We start from the raw sequence: 20,590 nt of genomic DNA, 5'->3' as shown, positions 1-20,590 counted from the left end.
ATAATATATATAAATATATATATATATTTATATATATAAAATATATATATATATATATATATATATATATATATATATATATATATATAAATATATATGTGTGTGTGTGTGCGTGATTAAAGTGAGTCATTGCCTCTGAAGTTTTACATATTTAAAAGAAAACTTCAGAGGCAATGACTCACTTTAATCACGCACACACACACACATATATATTTATATATATATATATATATATATATATATGTATATATATATATATATATATATATAAATATATATATATATTTATATATATATATAAATATATATATATATATGTATACATATATATATATATATATATATATATATATATATATATATATATATATATATATATATATATATATATATATATATATATATATATATATATATATATATATATATATATATATATATATATATATATATATAATATATATATATATATATATATATATATATATATATATATATATATATATATATATATAAATATATATACATATATATATATATATATATATATATATATATATATATATATATATATATATATATATATATATATATATATATAAAATATATTACATATATATATATATATATATATATATATATATATATATAAATATATATGTGTGTGTGTGTGCGTGATTAAAGTGAGTCATTGCCTCTGAAGTTTTCTTTTAAATATGTAAGATATTTAAAATAAAAATAATAAAAATTAATAGTATATTTTTTTTCATGTATGTAATTATAATCCAAGATTTGGACCTCACATACTTACATAAGAGTTTCTGCTCAGTAATAAGCTTCTTTTCATCTCACCATTAGATGTGGCTAGTGAAGTTCTAATGATTCAAGAACAAGATTTCTTAATTGGTACATATATACAATATATTTAGAACTTCCAAGAATATAAGCAGTGTGGTTGTCAATAATGGGTGTAATTGATGAATATTACATGCGTGTATGACGGTTGTCAGCCCCGTAAATGCCCAGTGTTTCGGCCAAAATCTGGGTATTTTTTAGAATAATTGATGTATTAAAATAGTATTAATAAAGGTAATCAAGAAGAACAAAGAGACGCAGTTCAGTAAGTTTTAAATGTAACAAATACTGTCCCCACCCCAAGCAACGCCTTTAAAATAGTATTTAAGGGGTGGCGGACAAATATTTGTGTGCTCAGATTAAATAAGATTCGAAACGTGTGTACGCCGCGCTCGCTCTGTTTTTATATTGGTGTCTCTTTGTTCTTCTCGCCCCTTGTGTTTTATAATTTTCGATATATTGGTGTAATTTTGTTATTTTTACACTTATAACTTTGCAATTTTTAATAAATAAATGATTATCTTTATTTGCGCGTTTCCGTCTTCCCAATGAAAAGTGTTCCGGTACCGTTAGCAGTAACAAATTGGTCCTTCGAGCCGGATCTGGAACACTATGGAAGCCAATCGAACTCCTTCAGTGACCAGCATATGTTGGAGTACGTGGTCCATGAAGGCGCGAATGGAGTATTCTGCGGGTAAAGTGAGGATAGCGAGGCAAAGAGCAAGGATAGCTACAGAAAGGGCGAATGCTGACAAATCGCAACTATTGTCAGATAAGGCACGACTGGCGGCAGAAGAAAAATTACTGGAAGCGGAAGAACTTCACTGTCAACTTTTGATGAAAGTGTCATCAAGAACATCTGAACGATCCGCCCTGCATCAAATTTTACAACGGGCGGATCAGTGCAGCTCCGGTCAGTCCCCGCCGCAGTCTGTGAAACCTTCGCCGCTGACATCTGTTAACCATTTACTGCTGCCGTCTGAGTACCCGCTGCTGCCAGCGAATGGGCAGCAACTTGTGGCGCCAACATTGGAGCGGGAACTTGTCCCGCTGCCTTCGCCGCCGCTAGGGCGGCAACCTGTGCTGTCACCGAGTGGACAGCAACTTGTGGCGCTACCAATGGAGCGGGAACCTGTCCCGCTGCCTTCGCCGCCACTAGGGCGGCAACCTGTGCTGTCACCGAGTGGGCAGATACTTTTGGCGCCACCAATGGAGCGGGAACCTGTCCCGCTGCCTTTGCCGCCGCTAAGGCGGCAACCTGTGCTGTCACTGAGTGGACAGCAACTTGTGGCGCCATCAATGGGGCGGGAACCTGTCCCGCTGCCTTCGCCGTCGCTAGGGCGGCAACCTGTGCTGTCACCGAGTGGACAGCAACTTGTGGTGCCACCAATGGAGCGGGAACCTGTCCCGCTGCCTTCGCCTCCGCTAGGGCGGCAACCTGTGCTGTCTGAATACTATGTGCTGCCAGCAAGTGGGCAGCAACTTGTGCCGTCTGGGGCGGAAATTTATAATGCCGCCCTCCTGGCCGCAACCTGTATTGCCGTCCTTGGGACCGCAATGTGTTAAGCTGACCTCGGGGCCGCATTTTGTAATGCCGCCCTCAAGGAAGAAATGTGTAATGCCGTCATCTGGGCCGCAAAGTGTAATGCCCCCATCGGGGGCGCAATGTGTAATTCAGCCCTCGGGGGAGCAATGTTTAATGCCGCCCTCGGGGGAGCAATGTGTAATGCCGCCCGCATGGCCGCAACGTGTATTGCCGTCCTTGGGGCCGCAATGTGTTAAGCTGACCTCGGGGCCGCATTTTGTAATGCCGCCCTCGGGGGAGCAATGTGTAGTGCTGTCATCGGGGCCGCAAAGTGTAATGCCCCGATCGGGGGCGCAATGTGTAATTCAGCCCTCGGGGGAGCAATGTTTAATGCCGCCCTCGGGGGAGCAATGTGTAATGCCGCCACCGCTTGGGCGGAAAATTATAATGCCGCCCTCCTGGCCGCAACCTGTATTGCCGTCCTTGGGACCGCAATGTGTAATGCCGACCTCGGAGCCGCATTTTGTAATGCCGCCCTCGGGGGATAAATGTGTAAGGCCGCCCATGGAGCCGCAACCTTTGCTGCCACTGAATGGGCAGAAAAATGTGCCGCCGCCTTCGCCTCCGTTTGGGGAGGAAACTGTGCCGCCACCGCTGGGGCGGAGATTTATAATGCCGCCGATGGAGCGACAAGCTGTGCCGCTGCCGTCATCCGGGCAGCCACTAGAAGCGCTGACCGTGTTTACTCTTGTAAAATTTGATCGACTATGTAAAGTCACTTTAGTAAAGTTGCATTTGTTAATCGGTATAAAATTTGTTTTAAAATCATATTATAGAATTACAAAACTGTGCGAAATATCGATGACTGTAAATGATATCGATCAGTAACTCGGCGCGACCATTATCCTCATTTGAAATATGAGAGAGAATGCCTACTTGAGTAGGTAAAAACTCCGCTCGGCAAAGTACCAATAGGTTGAATGATAGATTAACTAACGTCGATAAGAAAAAGGTCTAAATTTAAGAGTGTGATGACGATTTATGTTGACTTAAAACAAAAAACAGATCCCTTAAAGCAAGGGTGGCCAACTTGCGACCCGCGGTCATGTAAGACGAATGTATTTTTTGTATGATCGGGTTCATCGGAATGTATTTTAAATCGTGTTTGGGTTATGAAGACCAATCAAGTTTTTGTAATTACATAAAATGCATATATAACGGTGAAACGAAACTCAAATCTCACACTGAGTAGCCATTGATAAAATTGGTTTTGTTTAAAAATAGAATTGGTAATATTGTTTGATTATGTGTCTTTATTAATAATTTTGATTGGTAAAATTGATAACAATGTTTATACTTTACACATGTTTTTTGTTGGTTCAATGTGTACTTTCATTTCACATCTGGCCATCAACTTGGGTTGACGAGGCCTGCATTTAGTTAAATGGGCGAAATGGGTTTCGTTTGTTATTCTATGAATCGGGGAGATAACGTGTCATGTGACACGTGGCGCGTCAAATAACACTGGACCTATAATTCAAGTGAAGTATGTTTTCTTTAGCCCTAAAAAGGGCGACGTCAGCCATGAAAACGTCAGAATTGGCGACGAAATTTAAAACGTCTCGATATATCCATCAGTATTAGTATAATTTATGACTTTTGTTTATCCACATATTTAGCTCTAGAAACAGGAGATATATTTTTTGACAAGTATTCGGAGAAGAGAGCCTCCCTGAAGTTGATTTATCGTGTATACGGACCCTTATTTGTGAAGGAAGGCATTATTTTAAAATTTTTGTTAATGATAATGTGATTTCTAATTTTTGTGTTATCTGTCACCTACATATTTTGAAATATTTATCGATAATACTCGAGTGTATTTAAGTAAGGGAACCGTTTGGTGAAACCGATTGGTTTCACGGAGGGGAGTGTTTCGGCCAAAATCTGGGTATTTTTTAGAATAATTGATGTATTAAAATAGTATTAATAAAGGTAGTCAAGAAGAACAAAGAGACGCAGTTCAGTAAGTTTTAAATGTTACAAATACTGTCCCCACCCCAAGCAACGCCTTTAAAATAGTATTTAAGGGGTGGCGGACAAATATTTGGGTGCTCAGATTAAATAAGATTCGAAACGTGTATACGCCGCGCTCGCTCTGTTTTTATATTGGTGTCTCTTTGTTCTTCTCGCCCCTTGTGTTTTATAATTTTCGATATATTGGTGTAATTTCGTTATTTTCACACTTATAACTTTGTAATTTTTAATAAATAAAAGATTATCTTCATTTGTGCGTTTCCGTCTTCCCAATGAAAAGTGTTCCGGTACCGTTAGCAGTAACACCCAGGCTTCCATATTCTTCTTCATCTTTGATGAGATGTAAAAAAAATATATATATTAAATAGGTACTTAAAATGTGTCAGGCAGATAGTGCTGATATGTAGACTTTAATTAAAAGGTACGAATTTTAATCTCCAATAAGTCATGCGCCCTAAATTAAATGTCAATGAGTCAACAATAAATAATGTACACGTAGTGGGTTTCATACTAGAGTTATTGTTAAGAACTGTATATCTTTCTATGCTTCCGGTCTTTTGTAATAGCTATCTCGTATTCTTTTTCAAAAACACAGTTGTTACCCCCATTCTAGGCTGCTCAGGGAGTAATCTCTTGTTGCAATGGAAACATTTTGATATTTTTCTCTATTCATAACTTGATTCAAACTTGGGAAATTTATGGCAGGACATTTTAAAAAACAAACATATGAATAACTCTTGAATATTAGATTAAGGAAATGCAGATTGTTTTACTGCGATCGTTCATCATAATTTCAGTCAAACAGATAAAATAACGAAAATACATATGTTGAAGGGTTGATATATTTCACTACATTTTCATATATTTCTTTTATTTGATGTGCTCACCGTTGTTTTTCTATGAATCTACGTATTTTTCTGTATTTTTTTTATTGGAATACGTTATTATAATAAATGTTAAATTTATTATGATTAAAAAAAGGAAATTACGATTTTGGATGGTCCAAATATTATGATTTTTTGTAACTTTACACTTTGTTTATACGGTGGACTGTATTTAATACTTATATTATATAACAACTTTATATTGTCTTGAATGGGTTTCGCATTAACTTTTTGGCATATTTTGTAAAACTATTTAAAAATAAAAGAAGAATTTTGTTTTAAACCATTTTTTTAAGAGAAATATTGGTGTTTTTATTATTTACAAAAATGCTTCAATTTTATTTCATTTGCGGCTTATTATTAGAAATAGTTATCAAATCGTGGAAGAGTAGGTTCGAACCGACAAAATCTGACTCAAGTCCGCAACACTAACCACGGGATTACAATCCAACAACCCAAGCCTTATTATCTTCAGGGATAGACATGTCTATCCCTGAAGATGACATGGTTCTTGTCGAAACTGGTTAAAGAAAATTACCAAAAATAAAGGTTGTTTAGAACAAAGTTCTAGTCCAAAAAAAGTTTGTGGTTATTTAGTTTATTTGACCAGTGTCAGGGTTTTGTTGTTACTGACATTATCAAACTGGTGCCGGACTGGGAAGTAGACAAACTTTTTATATAAAATGCAGTTCCACCAAGAAACATCAGAACCAATTTAAAAAAACAGTTTATTAGATCAAAGAGCATTTTGTGTGATCGAGTTAAATAAAAATAAATGTTGGAATACTCGTGAATTTCTGCAAGCAATGTGTTTGCGCGGTACTTGTTCTTGCAATAAAATAATGTAATAAAACTTCCCGCCTTAACGATATTACGTAGGAATGAAATTCGCAATTATTAACCATGTAAAATAAATACTCGTATCTGCTTTGAACGTCACTGATAAAAAAAAGTCAAATAAAATGGTTGCCAGATGTAACAAATAAAAAACGTAGGATTAGAGAAATCTCTTTCGAAAATGGTGGAATCAACAAACACATCCTTACATACCTACATTAACTAGCAAACTAACTTACCATCACGCCGCTTCCCCGCAGGGGTAGGCAGAGAGTAGATATAGAACGCCACACTTATCTATCTTTGCAAACAATCTTCGCCGCTTCTACATTCAAACATCTCCTCAAAATTTCATTAATACAAACATTCATTCGTACCCGATGGTGCATAGGGCACTGCATCACATAAACGCAGTGTTACTTTGAATGTTAACACATGAAGGATAGGTGATTAGCCCTTCGCTTCAGGTACAAGTCCCGGGTAATATTGAATAAATATCAGAGTGAAAAAAATCATTTACATTTATTTGACCCCTCTGGAATCGTACACGGGACCTCCAGTAGGGTAGTCAAGCGTGCTGACATTATTACACTACGGAGGCGGATCCTCGTATATATCCATCGATTTTTCCGACTCCTGACCTCACCAGATGACACTGCGTTTGTCCGCCTCCATAGTGTAATGGTCAGCGTGATTAGCTACCCGGGTTCGATTTCCAGGGGGGGTGAAAATAAATGTTAGTGATTTTACACAGTAATATTTATTTGTTATCACCCTGGACTGGTTCCTGAAGCGCAAGAGTGATCACCTTGCCTTCATGTAAGTAATGATCTAGATAACACTGCGTCAATTCGATGCAGTGCCCTATGCACCACTGGGTGCGGATAAGGGTTATAAGTAAGTAAACAAGTAAGACCTCACCAAGCTCAAGTTTAAGGAATACTTTATCATGACCAGTTTCCATCAATCTTCCTCTGCTTTTATTTCCAACTACATCCGTCTCGTAAAATTGCGACGGTTTTAAAAATGCATGTATTCTAAATTATGTCGTTGACGATGATGAACTCTCGTTGTTGGAGACATTTGCAAATGGCAGAGGAAGAATAAAATGGAGAAGGGTAATTTGGAAGATTGTGGGAGAGTCGTTATTTTGATTGTCTTCGAAATAAAGATTCAGAAGTGAAATTATGCGGAAGGAATGCAGCATAAAGGCGACAACTAGAGTGACAGAATAAATTGTATTTTCATCCTTATTAAACTCGTTTATTTGTCAATTTAATGTGATATTATTCGTTTGTTTATTTTATGCTATACATAATTCATGAAGGAGAAAAATAATATCAGTTGGTACAAACAAAAAAATGTTACTAACCTAAAACGATACTGTATATGAGATATTATTTTTTGATTGAAAAAAAAGTTTTGCTGCCATTAATTTAATTAATATTTTTCAACAAAATATATTAGTTTTTTGATTCAGCAGTCATTTCATGGTAGTATCCATCTACATATTTACATTTTAAATTTTATCTAGTAAATATATTTTTTCTGAATATCTATTTTGAATCATGTTTAGATGCATTTTGTGTTATTTATTAAACCTTGTTTAATAAGGAAAAATAAATTTTAATTAAAATGTAACAATGTTTTAAAATCACTGTAAATATTTTATTATAACTTAATTATAAAAACTACCTGTTTTGAAGCTAACAGCTTTTTTATCAAGGCTGATTTATACTTGATAAAGATAATATTTTAAAGTAAAGTTACATTTCAATTACAAAATGGAAAATCATAAAGTTAGTGCTTCAAATGTGAATTATAAAATAAATTATTTTTCAAAAGGATGCAAAATGCATCGAAACACGCGTCATAATAGTTTAAGAGAAATAGTGGTTTCATTAATTGATTCGGCAGTATTTTGCGATAAAATCATGTTTTACTTTACGTTACTAAAATATAATACTAGCACATGGACAATTAGTGGGAACAAAAACTTCGAAAATAACACTTGGCTTTACGGTATTTGAAAATGATGCTGCGAAGTCAAATTTGAATAAAAAGTATAAGATATCAAGCCTGAAATATGTTCTATTCAAGATTTGTATATATATTTTAAGCCACACATTCGTCTAACATCAAATTAATTCATTGTAAAATTGTAACAATATTTTTATGAGGATCTTCCCTTATTGCAGTCTGTCATCCCCTTCGTCTCTTGAGCCGTGGAGGAGAGAGGGTGACTCTGAAGAAAGGAATATGAGGGCCAAGAAAGCTTACACAGCCATGTTGACAGTCACCACTAGAACACCGGATGACGATGAATACCTTCACTTCTCAGACAAGGTAAATATTTCACAAATAAAAAAATTAATAATGTTAATTCACATTATTTTTTGACATCTCATCAAAGATGAAGAAGAATATGGTAGTCTGGGCATTTACGGGGCTGACGACCGTTAAAGGCTGGTTTAAGTGATCACTTTACACATATTGGTGAATGTTCCAAGTGTAACATTCCCCCCGTAACACGCGTATTATAATCTTCTTCATCTTCGATGAGATGTCAAAACATAATATGAAAAATAACTCCTGTAATTGGAGATAATCCAGATTTCTGAACAAGTTTTTAGACACACTCAAAATGTTGTTAATTCACCACTATTTGTTGACTTTTGCATATCTTGCTTGGACTCCAAGTGTCATCCTAGGGTTATCTTGCAAAAAAAAAACATTTCGAAATGTCAACATGTCTGGGTATACAGGGCTTACGACCTGTCAAAGGTTGGTTTTAGTGGTCATTTTTATACACGTGTTACATTCACCATTCTACCATTGATAAATAGCCGCACTGGAACTCATACATATATCATTTTCTCACATCGCTTCATGTTTAAGTTTACAGCAGCATCTATGGTTGATTTAAGAAGGTTTTTTTATGAAGGAGAAACAATTTTATTAAAATGTGCGTAAGATCATAACCGAATTATTTTACTTACTGGGAGACGCCTGAAAAGATGTTTCAATTTTTTTTATTCAGCTTATAATTTGACCAGTTATATAATTCACAATAATATTGATGTCGCCGGAAGAAAATCATTAAATTATTTTAATTAAATACTTTTTGACATGTGTTTCAATGCATTACAAACCATTATTAAACAACGTACTTTAGCGTATATAATACCGTGTTATGTTGCGCTCATGTTAGTTTTCAATAAATAGCGGCATTTAACAAGTAAATTTTTTATAAAAATTCATAGATATACCACAAAGTGACTGCTGAATCTATTATTGGAATAATAAACCTTATTACTTGAAGTGACTTCGCAATTTCAAGACAATTTTGATGACCCTATAATTGAATATCAAAAATATTTTACTGGAGTGATAAATAAAACGAAATTAAACGGAATCCTTGGAGCGAAGAATGGAATTTAAAATTGGAGTTTCATCAAACAGCTCAGAAATAAACGCGAATATCTATTATTGGCGCTATGATAAAATGAACAGCAAATTAAAAAAAAAAGTGATATAATTTAATATATATTTTTCTTTCGTAAATGCCCAGACTTCCATATTCCTCTTCATCTATGTTGAGATGTCAAAAAAAAACTATTTCATCTATACTCTCCTCTCCATCCTTTTACTTTGTGTAAAACAACTTTTTTAAACATTTATTTGTGACCCATCCATTGTGTAATTCATTGTGATTCATTGGTCGTCTTTCTCCTTTTCTTCTTCTTTTGTATAAAAATTGTATTTTTATACAAAAGTAAAATCGTAATAATTTTATTTTAATGACTTGATGATGAAATAATTTTCCAAAAACGGTAGTTACAAATACGTGTTTAAAAAAGTTGTATTACACAAAGTTAACAATGGATGGAAAGGAGAATGTTTTATTACCATACCACAAAGTTATCAATGCTTTTAACATACAAAACCTATACTCCATACCAAAGAATATATTTTTATTTTTAGTTTTCTTTGTTTATATAAAGAAAAATAATTGTAAAACGAACTCCCTCTCTAAACGCAAGTATCTACTTTATAAGAGAGGTAAAAACGTTTTATATGAAATGTATTGTATATTTACCAACTATTTTGTATTATTAAAATATGTATTTTGTAAAACAAAAAATCAATTAAAAAGATTTTTTTTAGCTACGTTCAGATGTTTACGTTCGCTATGTTTGCTTTTGTTTTTTTGAAAATGCACTTCTTTTATAAAATAATTTTCATTTGCAATAGTCGGAAAAGTAGATCCGGAAGTTATAAAACCAATTATGTCGAGTCAGCAGCCATTTTGATTTATGCCGATTCGAATTAAGGTTGAAAGTGTTAATTACCCAACTTGTAGGAAATGAGTCCCTACAACTGAATTCATTTTATTAAACGCTTAGATCAATACTATTCGATTTATATCTGAAAAAGTTAAGTGAAATAGTAAATTTTTGTTTAACGTATAAATAAAAAAAGAGGGATCGCATTTCGCATTTTATATTTGCATTTAAATGCGATGCCTCAGACGAATGTGTGGCAAAAAGATGCTTTACAGATGTTCGAATGATGAAATAAGGAAAGAATGTAAGGCTGAGATAAGCATTATCGATAAAATTAAGAAAGGTGTGTTGAGATGGTTTAGACATGTGGAACGTATGAGTGAAGAAAGAACGGTAAAACAAATTTATGAGGCGAATGTAGTTAAAAAAAGAAGAATAGGATGACCGAGGAAAACTTCAGCACAATCAGGTATGTCAAATACTTGAAAGCGGCCAGGTCAGGAGTCGTAACGTAATGTATGAGGAGATGCATGAATGTTCGCAAATAGGCGAAGAATGTTTGCAAATACAGAGTGGTGTGGCGTTTAATTCTCTCTGCCTACCCCTGCGGGAAAGCGGCGTGATGGTTATTAAGTTAGTTTAAAAAAAGAATCAAAACTTAAAAAAGAATACCTTCTGAACTGGTTCATATTAATTTTTGACATCTCAACATACATAGATAAAGAAGAATATGGAAGTCTGGGCATTATCGGGACTTATGACCGTCATAGGCTGGTTTAACCGCTCTACACATACGAACGTACGTAAAACGCGCAGTTTTTCTTCACCATTCTGGCCAAACCGTATGACCTAAGCACACGAGAAAGGATATCTGTTCCAAAAATATTTTATGCGTACCGGACACACTGACAAATTTTTGTCAGGTTTCATACCTGACAATATTTTAATTACTTTTAATATTAGTCTCTTTGAAAACAACAAACGTTGTGATTTATTTGCTTGTTTATAAAAAAAAAGTCTGAAAATAACCAGAAGATAGGATGGTTTAGTCATTAGTTTACACCCGTGTAACTTTTACCAATTCTAACCATGATCGACAATCACACTACTCAAATTCTTAGAACTTCTTTAAGTATAATTCAATTTCAAAACAAAGTTCTTGAATCACTATAGTTTCACTAGAAACATCTATTGGTGAGATTAAAGAAGCTTTTTTAGTGAACAGAAACTCTAACATTTGTATGTGAGGTCCTACAATTGGAGATAATCCAGACTTGTGAACAAGTATTTGGACACACTCAAAATGTTGTGAAACTGGTTCAATTAGCATGCTTCAATACAACTATAATGTCATTTTTTAGGGATAACAGAAAATTCAATAGAAAATCATCATCAACTCCATTCCATACATGGAAATGAAACATGGAGTTGGTAAAAGAACGATGACAGTTGTCTGAATGTCAGTCAAAATGCGAATTCTCAGAAAATGTACTACATAATAATGTTTTATAGATTTTCGAATGGTGATATAAAGAAATAATGAATGGGTGATAAATAATGAAATAGGCATAATCGATAAAGTTCAGTAAGGTATTTTGATATGATAAGATGGTTTGGGCATGTGAATCGAATGAGTGAAGAAAGAACAGTAAAACAAATTAATGAGGCGAATGTACATAGTTGGTAATAGAAGCAGAAGAAAACCATGTAAAAATTGTCATGATCAAGTATTTTTAAAACTTAAAAGTAGTCAACAGTCGGATTACTCAGCGGATATGTATTCAGAAGAAATACATGAATGTAAAAAAGGCAAAGAATATTTCAAAGACAAAATAATGGTGTGGCGTTCTATTTCCTCTATCTACCTCTGCGGGGAAGCGACGTAATGGTTAGTTAGTTAGTTAAAGATACTCCTTTGTAGCTTAATTTGGTCGAATCAAATTTCATTCTGCACGAAGAGTTATACTTAGTTATTATTTGACTCTGCTTAGATGAAGAAAATATCATTTTCCTTTAAAGTTCCGAGAAACGGTAAGCCAATATTATTTTATTTCTGTTATTCCTTTATTCTACAATTATCCTGAACCTGATAATACAAATTTAATGTTGGAAATTACAATTCTCTTTATTTCTCTCACAAAGCAAGTAACAAACCTTCATCCCTTAGATCATAATTTATTTTGTTGCTTCTTATATTATTTTCTCATCTCGCCTTGTGAAATGTAATATTAAACGTTTAAATCGGGGCTTTTCAATTAAGGTTCATAATATTTTCTATCGTTCTGATTCGAAATCTCTCCTTTCAAAGAGACTAATATTGAAAGTAATTAAATTTTTGTATAAAGGAGAATAATATCATCGTTTGACATTACAAAATAGATAAAGAAAAATATGGACGTCTGAGTACAGAGCTTACGATCTGTCATAGGTTGGTTTAAGTAATGGCCTTCTGCGTTTGTGGCCTGTTCTAGTTTGGGAAAGCTTAGATTAGCCGAGAAATTTGTAATACAGTTCGTTACATACATAGTACTTGACACTACAATAGTTACATTGTACGCACATTTTACATTTAAGTTTTTGGATTGATGTAGTTTTTTCTCGAATTTAATTTGACCAGCGACTTGATTTTATCGCCATTAGTGCATTGTGATGAAGTCGGATATGATGAAACTTGGTCGCTGGTCATAAAAAAAAATATGTGGAAAAAACTACATAGTTTTTTTTAAATTCGATGAAATGCAGTTCCACCAAGAAATGTCAGTACAAAAATTAAACCCTTATTTTAAATGATTAAAAATTATTCTGAAATCATTTTACACACTAGCAGACACCTGTAAATATGGTATATAAAAAACTCCTGTGTAAAAAAACCTTGTTTTGTGAAAAAGGATTTAAAAACACTCAAAATGTTGTCAATAAAATTGTGTTTATCTCTAACTGTGATTCTTGTGTCCATCCCTATGGATTATCAGGATTCAAAGAGTTATTTTCATGTTTATTTCAAGAAACGCTGGGAGTTTTGTCGTATTTAAACAACGCCGACGGTCGTTTGAATCGATTTTCATTAATTAATTTCGGAGTGATAGACCATTTGATTATCAAAAGTAGTCAATCGGAAATACGATTAAAAGAAATTCCCAAAATAATTGTTTTGTCGAATTGAAATCTGTTCATTACGAAGTCCATCAGGATTTTAAAAATGTTTTATCTTTACAATTGCTTAAAGTAATTACCAGTTTTGTTTCAGAGAAAAATAGGTTTTTTTTGTTGTAATTATTGGATACCTATTGGATTTGAATCAAAATATAAAACAAGTAAATTAATTAAAAATAAATAATGTGGCATTATTGCATGTGTAGGTTTATCCAAATCAAATCCAGGTAATCATCTATATAAATGAAAATGTAAATGTTCGTTTATTCAAAATTTTAAATCTCCTCAAGCTATTCGCCGATTGTTTTGATATTTTTTATGCAATTTTATTTAATTTTTTATATTTTCAAACATTGTATTTAAATGCGAACGTGTTTTTATCTCTATAACAAAATTATTGAATGAAACATTAAAGACTTACAGTATCTACTCAATGAATTAGGGCCACGCAGAATTTCGCGCAATTTCTCAATTCAAACAGGAATAACTCAGAGAAAACCTTGAATAAAACAACATTGAATTTTATTTACACATAAACACTTTATTACGCTTAAATTATGCATATATTTTCATATAAATATAGTTAGTATTTAGTATTTCCACCTTTGGCAGAAATAACTGCCTCAATTCTTTTTGGCATACTTAAAATGCACTGTTTTATCATGTTTTTATTTCTTCGTCTTCTGACCAAATTTTTTGAATATTTTTTTTTTGACAGTCTACTGTTGGATTTGAAAATGAGTATACCTTATTTTTTAACATGCTCCATACGTTTTCTATAGGAGTAAGGTCCGTAGAATTTCCAGGCCAGGGGAGCAAAGGCAGATTTTTGTTAGACAAAAAATTTATTATTGATTTAGCCCGGTGGCAAGGTGCCCCATCCTGCATGAAGGTGTATGGACCTTCTGTTGGGTCGAGTGTATGGTAGAAGGGCAATAAAATTCGTTCGAGGACCTGCTTATAGGAATTTTGGTTCATTGTTCCTTCCACGAAAAACAACGGCCCAGGTAAATTGTTAATAATACATGACCATATCATTGTTGCAGGGGGGTGTTTGATAATTTTTACCACACAGGCCTCATTGTAACGTTCCATTGGTGTTCTCCTGACGAATCGACGGCTCTCTGTCACGGCTTCTAACCGGCACTCATCACTAAAGATGACCTGAAAAATAATGAAAATTTAAGTCTAATTCAAATATATAAGTTTATTTACTAAAATGATATGTTGAAAATTCAATTTAAATAAATACCTTTTTCCAATCATCTACCGAGTAATTTCGATGTAGCCTGGCCCATTTTAATCGATCCGCTTTCATTCGTGGTGTCAATTTTGGTACTTTTACAGGGCGCCTGCATTTCAGATTTACTTCGTAAAGACGTCGCCTCAGTGTTGATACCGATATATTTATACCCTCTTCTTCCAATTTTATTTTTAATGTTTTTGCTGATGCACTACGGTTTTCTAAGACACTTTGAACGATTTTTCGATCAGTCCTCGGTGTTGTTTTTCTAATTCTACGACAGTTCTTTCGCCGATTGCTGGTGGCGGGTAAATGATTTTTTATTGATTTTGAAATTCTGTCCACTGTTTGACGAGAAACGTTTTCTTTTTTTGAAATTTCTCTATTAGATAGTATTCCTTATTTCAGTAGCACTATAACACTAGACTTTTTTCCTCAGAAATGTCTTTACTTTTTCCCATTTTGTCCTTTTCAAAAAAAAAACACTTGTGTTTACAAAAAAAAATATACTTTATGAACTAAAATTTAAAATTAAGTTTTTTTCACAAGACACGATAACTATATAACCTCTCTGAACAAAACAACAACCAGAACTCAAGAAACTTTACTAATAAATGAGATAGGACTATTTTTTGAACTTTCAACTATCTGTCTACCTGTGCTAATTAGGGACCTTTCTCAGAAAAAGGGTTTGAAATTTTGTAAAGGCTTAAATAATCCCGGTATATTTTACATATTATTGAAGGTAATATACATGATATTAGATGTCAATAGAAAACTTAAAGTATTTATGTAAAATAAATATAATAATCCAAAAGATTTCAGAGTATTCAAAAAAATAATGGGTGGCCCTAATTCATTGAGTAGATACTGTATTTTTCCAAACACGTGTCACAATAGATTTTAAGAAAAAGTGGCATTTACGGAGTGAAAATTAAATGAAAAATTAAAGACGTAGTACATAAGTGAATTTAGGTAAGAATTTAAAAATCTAGAAATTTAAAAGGCCTACAACCAGTCATTGGATGGTTTTAGTAATCGATATTTTATTCTGTGTTACGTTTGCATGTGATAACACGCGTTTTTTCATAACAAAAACTTCCAAGGATTTTTTTTAACGTCTTAACATTAATGAAGAATATGAAAGCGTTAGTTTTTACAGAGCTCATGACCTGTCAAAGGCTGGTAGAGTGATCACTTGCCTATAATAGGTAATAAGCCCTGTAAATACCAAAACAAAGATTTTATTCTTCATCTATTTTGATATGCCAAAAAAATTTAGAAAAATCCAGATTTGTGAACAAATATTTGGACCCACGTAAAATACTGAGATTTTATTTTATTTTTTTACTACAAAAAATCGTGTGATACATATCATGTTTTATTTTCGTGACTGTTCAAAACATTATTGATCAAAACTGGAGACTGAACAATGAACATTCGTCAAAAATAAGGATTTGTATGATATAAAGACGACGTACACAATTCATTTAAAAAATGGAATTTATCCTTTAATAAATCACATCGTCATATAAGGCTATACAGCTAAGAAAAGAGTTAACTACTTAGAGAAAAAGTGACATTATTTACTATTGTTAAAACTAAAACATCCCTTCTCATCGTGAATGCCTCCATTAGGACCTTATTGTTCGACAATCTTTTGTTAGAAACTGCTGTATTGTAACTTTTTTCATACCCAAGTAAAAAATTATAACTTTCAATTCTTCCTTAAAATACGCTTTTCTTCACAAAACTAGAGTATACCCAAGCTACCATGAGTAAAGTTTTAACGCCTTAAATACCATTTCAATGGTTTATTATAATATTTGAGTATTTGAGATTATAGTACTGCAATCTGTTTCTCATGTTTTAACCTAGTATTTGTGAAAAATTAGATGCATTCAAAATATTGTCAAATACCTTTTCTGGTCTTACATACTATCATTTCATCTTGAAATTAATTTTTTTTTATCAAAATATAAATGCGTGGTGAACTATATACTGACCCAACTTTTTTATCTATTTTTTATATTTTAAGTATCGGTAAATGCAACAACTCTAGGTATCTATTATAAATTAAATCTACCCAACGATCGCAATTTAAATGATGTATTTTTGTACAAAAACCATTAAAAAAAATCCATCGAAATTGTTAAAGCACTTTACTTACAATATTTCTTTTTTTAAAACTTAATTTTAAACTTAACTAAAAAATATTTTTTCCAAAAATGTAATGTGAAACGTGTTTTGATGGATTATGCATCATTTTCAAACACCGTATGTTTAAATTTTAGATTTGTCTTTGAGACGTTGAAGGGTAAATAGGGGATACGAACTGTTTTTTATTTAATTTATATATTTACTATTTATTATTAATTATGAGTGGTAAAAAAGAGTTTTTGTTCCCACTGATTGTTTTCACCACATTCTCGCTGGATAAATGAATTGATTTTACCGAGTAATAATTTCAATGCATATTGTAACCAAAGTAAAGTTTTTGACTTTCATTTTTGCATGAGAAGCATGCTTTTAATAATTCATTCGATGCCTTTTTGTATGACGTGTATGTCAAGAGACATATAAAAGGCTTTCCAAGTGACCTCTCTCAGTAAGACTATTAAACTATTCACGAGATTCTCGCGAGAAACATTCAGCTTATGACAAACGGAGGGTGAAAGATGTCAAGAGTTGATTTTTTTAGCGAAGGCATCATTTATGTAAAATATTGTGAGTATGTATTTAAAGTACTTTCCCATAGTAAGTTTGCAAAAAGTTAGATCATAATATCTTTATGAAAAAAATATTTATTAAATATGGAAGTTCAATAATGGGACAGAATGGCGAACATTGCATAATGGACTTCCATCTTTTTTCGTAAAAATGGGAAGAACGAAACATGATACAAATCAAGTTAAGAAACGTTTAGAAAATAAAATTGATTTAAATTTTCGTATCCAAAATTTGTGTGGTTAAATAAAGTAATGATCAGGTCAACATGCATTCTTTTTTATCCTTTATACATATAATTTTGTTGAGTGGTAAACAGTCCTGCACTTCAGATAATCTAGAGTGATATTTTATTAATATTGCAGTAAATTTAGTTTTTATTATTTTTATTTTAACTACCCTGAAAATCTATCCTTATATTTACTTTCTTTTCTTTTACGAAATATACGATATTGTGTATAACCATATAGCAGCTAGGTATTTCTCCCTTCATTTTTATTCTCAATAATCTTGAGCATACGACTTACCTTATCTTGATAAATAACTATTAACAATATTTTGAGTGTGTCCAAATTCATGTTCAGAAATCTGGATTAGTCCACATAGGATATTTATATTGACATCCTCGTAGATAAACTGTATGCTGTACGTAATGTATTTTAATTTACCCTGTTAAAACCCAGACTGCCATATTTTTTTTCATTAAATCCTTCTCAATTAAATTATTTTCCGCCATTACAAAATGGTGCATTAAATAAGAAGTGAGATAAATAAAAAATATTCATGTTTTTAGTAGTTTCTTGTATTTAAAATAATTAGGAAATAATGTAACATACATTTAGACATCAATAAACCATATATGGTGCTAAGAACATGTGTAAGAATGTGTCAATTTTTACATATATACACAGAGTGTAGTTGTCAATCATAGGTAGAATGATAAATTCTACGCGTATATTATATTAACCAGATGTTTATAACCCTGTAATTACCCAAACCTCCATACATAATATGCTTAATCTTTGGCCATATTATTCTTAATTGTTGAGATGTGATGTCAAAATAACGATTTATTTAACACCGAATTGATCCAATGCATGCATTATTACAAAGGAATCAAAGGAAATGAACTAATGATTTAAATATGTATTTTTTTAAATGTACTTGTTTCTTTCTTCTGCAGGTTAAAGAGCTAGCCCACATCAAGTACAATTACACGTTTGGCAATGAGAGCGTATCCACATTCGTGACTGCCTTTTACGATGCTGTGCTGCTATACGCTCTCGCTCTGAACGAGACTCTCACGCAGAATGCTGGCAACATGAACGCCAGCGTGGATGGCAGCGAGATAATCAAAAGGATGTGGGGACGCACCTTTAAAGGTAACACATTCATTAATTTTTCATCTTCTTACATTTAGATTTATTTTCATTTTAGCTCTGTAAAAGAAGGTCACATTTTTAAAGTTGAAAATAAAGCGAATACTATGATTCTGATGACGCTCCAGAAGATCAATAAGTTTGATATTGAATTCAGGATAGCAATTATTTGCATAACAAAAGAATATATTGAGAAAGATTATTTGTCGCTGTGGTTGGAAGAAAGTTCTGTGGTATGTTTAAAGAATAAAGCGTGCTGTAGATTTTTTTTACAATCAGTTTAATATACAAATTTAACTATAAATGTCGCTAAAAAAAAGCATACAAAAGATTTCTTCAATTGATGCATAAATATCACTTCCGAAATTTGAATAGTTTAGTTGTCATGTGTAGAATTGTTATCAAGTCACAGTGTACAAAGAGATCGCGTAAGCACTGTTAATGCGTAAAGCCTCATTTGCTTTTCTTTTTTCTTTTTTTTTTATTAATGAATAAGATCGTGATAAAAAAATAATGAAATGAAATAACATATAATATATTAAAAAAAAAAAAAAGAAATAACTCTATAAAATAAAGTGAATATAGAATTTTGTGATTCGTGTGTTTTAATTTTTATTTAAAATTATTTGTACATCCATACATATGTATTAATAATAAATTTATTTTGTATCTTAATACAAAGTAGCATTGAGTATGATCTTATTTGCGCCGATTTCACACGATAGAATTCTGTTTTTTAAAAAAATTTCAATCATTGGTGCTAAAATCAGGTTGCGAACAAATTTTGTGTACACGATTGATTTCGCTCTTAATTCCAACGATCAGCCTTAATCCAAATATCCCGATTGATACGATTGGATTACTATTGCCATTCATGCGCAAGATTGATCCGTCGAATTTATGGCTTATTACACAGCGTGTATCCGATCAACCATACATCGAATATGGAGTGATTAATGTGACATACCTGTTTAGTATGAATGTTAGCCAAAAAAACTATTTTTTCGTTATGCACACAACAAGCTGGATTTGTTTGATTTAAAAAATCAAATATTTAAAATGTAACTAATGCTGTAACGTGGTTATGTCCGTGATTTGTTTTGTATCATAAATAAAAAAAAAACATAGAGAAACTAGTTTTTATTCTCTCCACCTCCAAAGTGTAACATTAATACGTTTGGCTACCATGCTATTTTGCATGCTACTATGCAATATTCCGGATTCAATTTCCAGGGAGGGTGAAGATAAATTTCATTATTTAAGTATCTACAGTATGATACTCAATTAATTTTGATAAAAAGTATAAAGTGGGTTCCATAATATAAACTGTTTAAACACACTCACAAACATGTAAATTTATGTCCTATGCTCTCAATAATGATTTATTTTAAAAACGAAAACAACCATGAAACCTTTAGCAAAATATTTTTTTAATAAATAAATTAATGCTGCCCGATATAAATTCAGGAAATTTCACACAAAACTTTTGAAAATAGGGGTTTAAAGCATTTCGCTTTACTACACTTGCCCGAGAAATTAAATCACCGCTATTAAGGGTTGTGTTTTAGTTGAGGTTTGTTTAACCTATGGGCCTATTTTACCTTTTATAATGAGGGGATCGAGGCGTATTTTTAGCCGTAGGTGAAAACTACCCCGACCCAACTCAA

At 32.6% G+C, this 20,590-nt stretch overlaps 1 protein-coding gene across 1 annotated transcript in view; it reads left to right on the top strand.

Annotated features, from left to right (window-relative positions):
* Positions 1-20,590, top strand: part of LOC148300132 (atrial natriuretic peptide receptor 1-like) — a 146,100-nt gene that overhangs the window by 43,261 nt on the left and 82,249 nt on the right. The window contains exons 3-4 of the mRNA XM_088275210.1: positions 8,334-8,481; positions 18,728-18,926. Coding sequence (XP_088131336.1) covers positions 8,334-8,481; positions 18,728-18,926 — 347 coding nt within the window. The remainder of the gene's footprint in view (positions 1-8,333; positions 8,482-18,727; positions 18,927-20,590) is intronic.

This window comes from Brachycentrus maculatus, unplaced genomic scaffold (assembly GCF_059751285.1).
Source record: "Brachycentrus maculatus isolate JH-2025_06_01 unplaced genomic scaffold, ASM5975128v1 h1tg000818l, whole genome shotgun sequence".
Classification (NCBI taxonomy): domain Eukaryota; kingdom Metazoa; phylum Arthropoda; class Insecta; order Trichoptera; family Brachycentridae; genus Brachycentrus; species Brachycentrus maculatus.
Note: the sequence above shows the minus strand (reverse complement) of the source record. Positions and strands in the feature narration are given on the sequence as shown.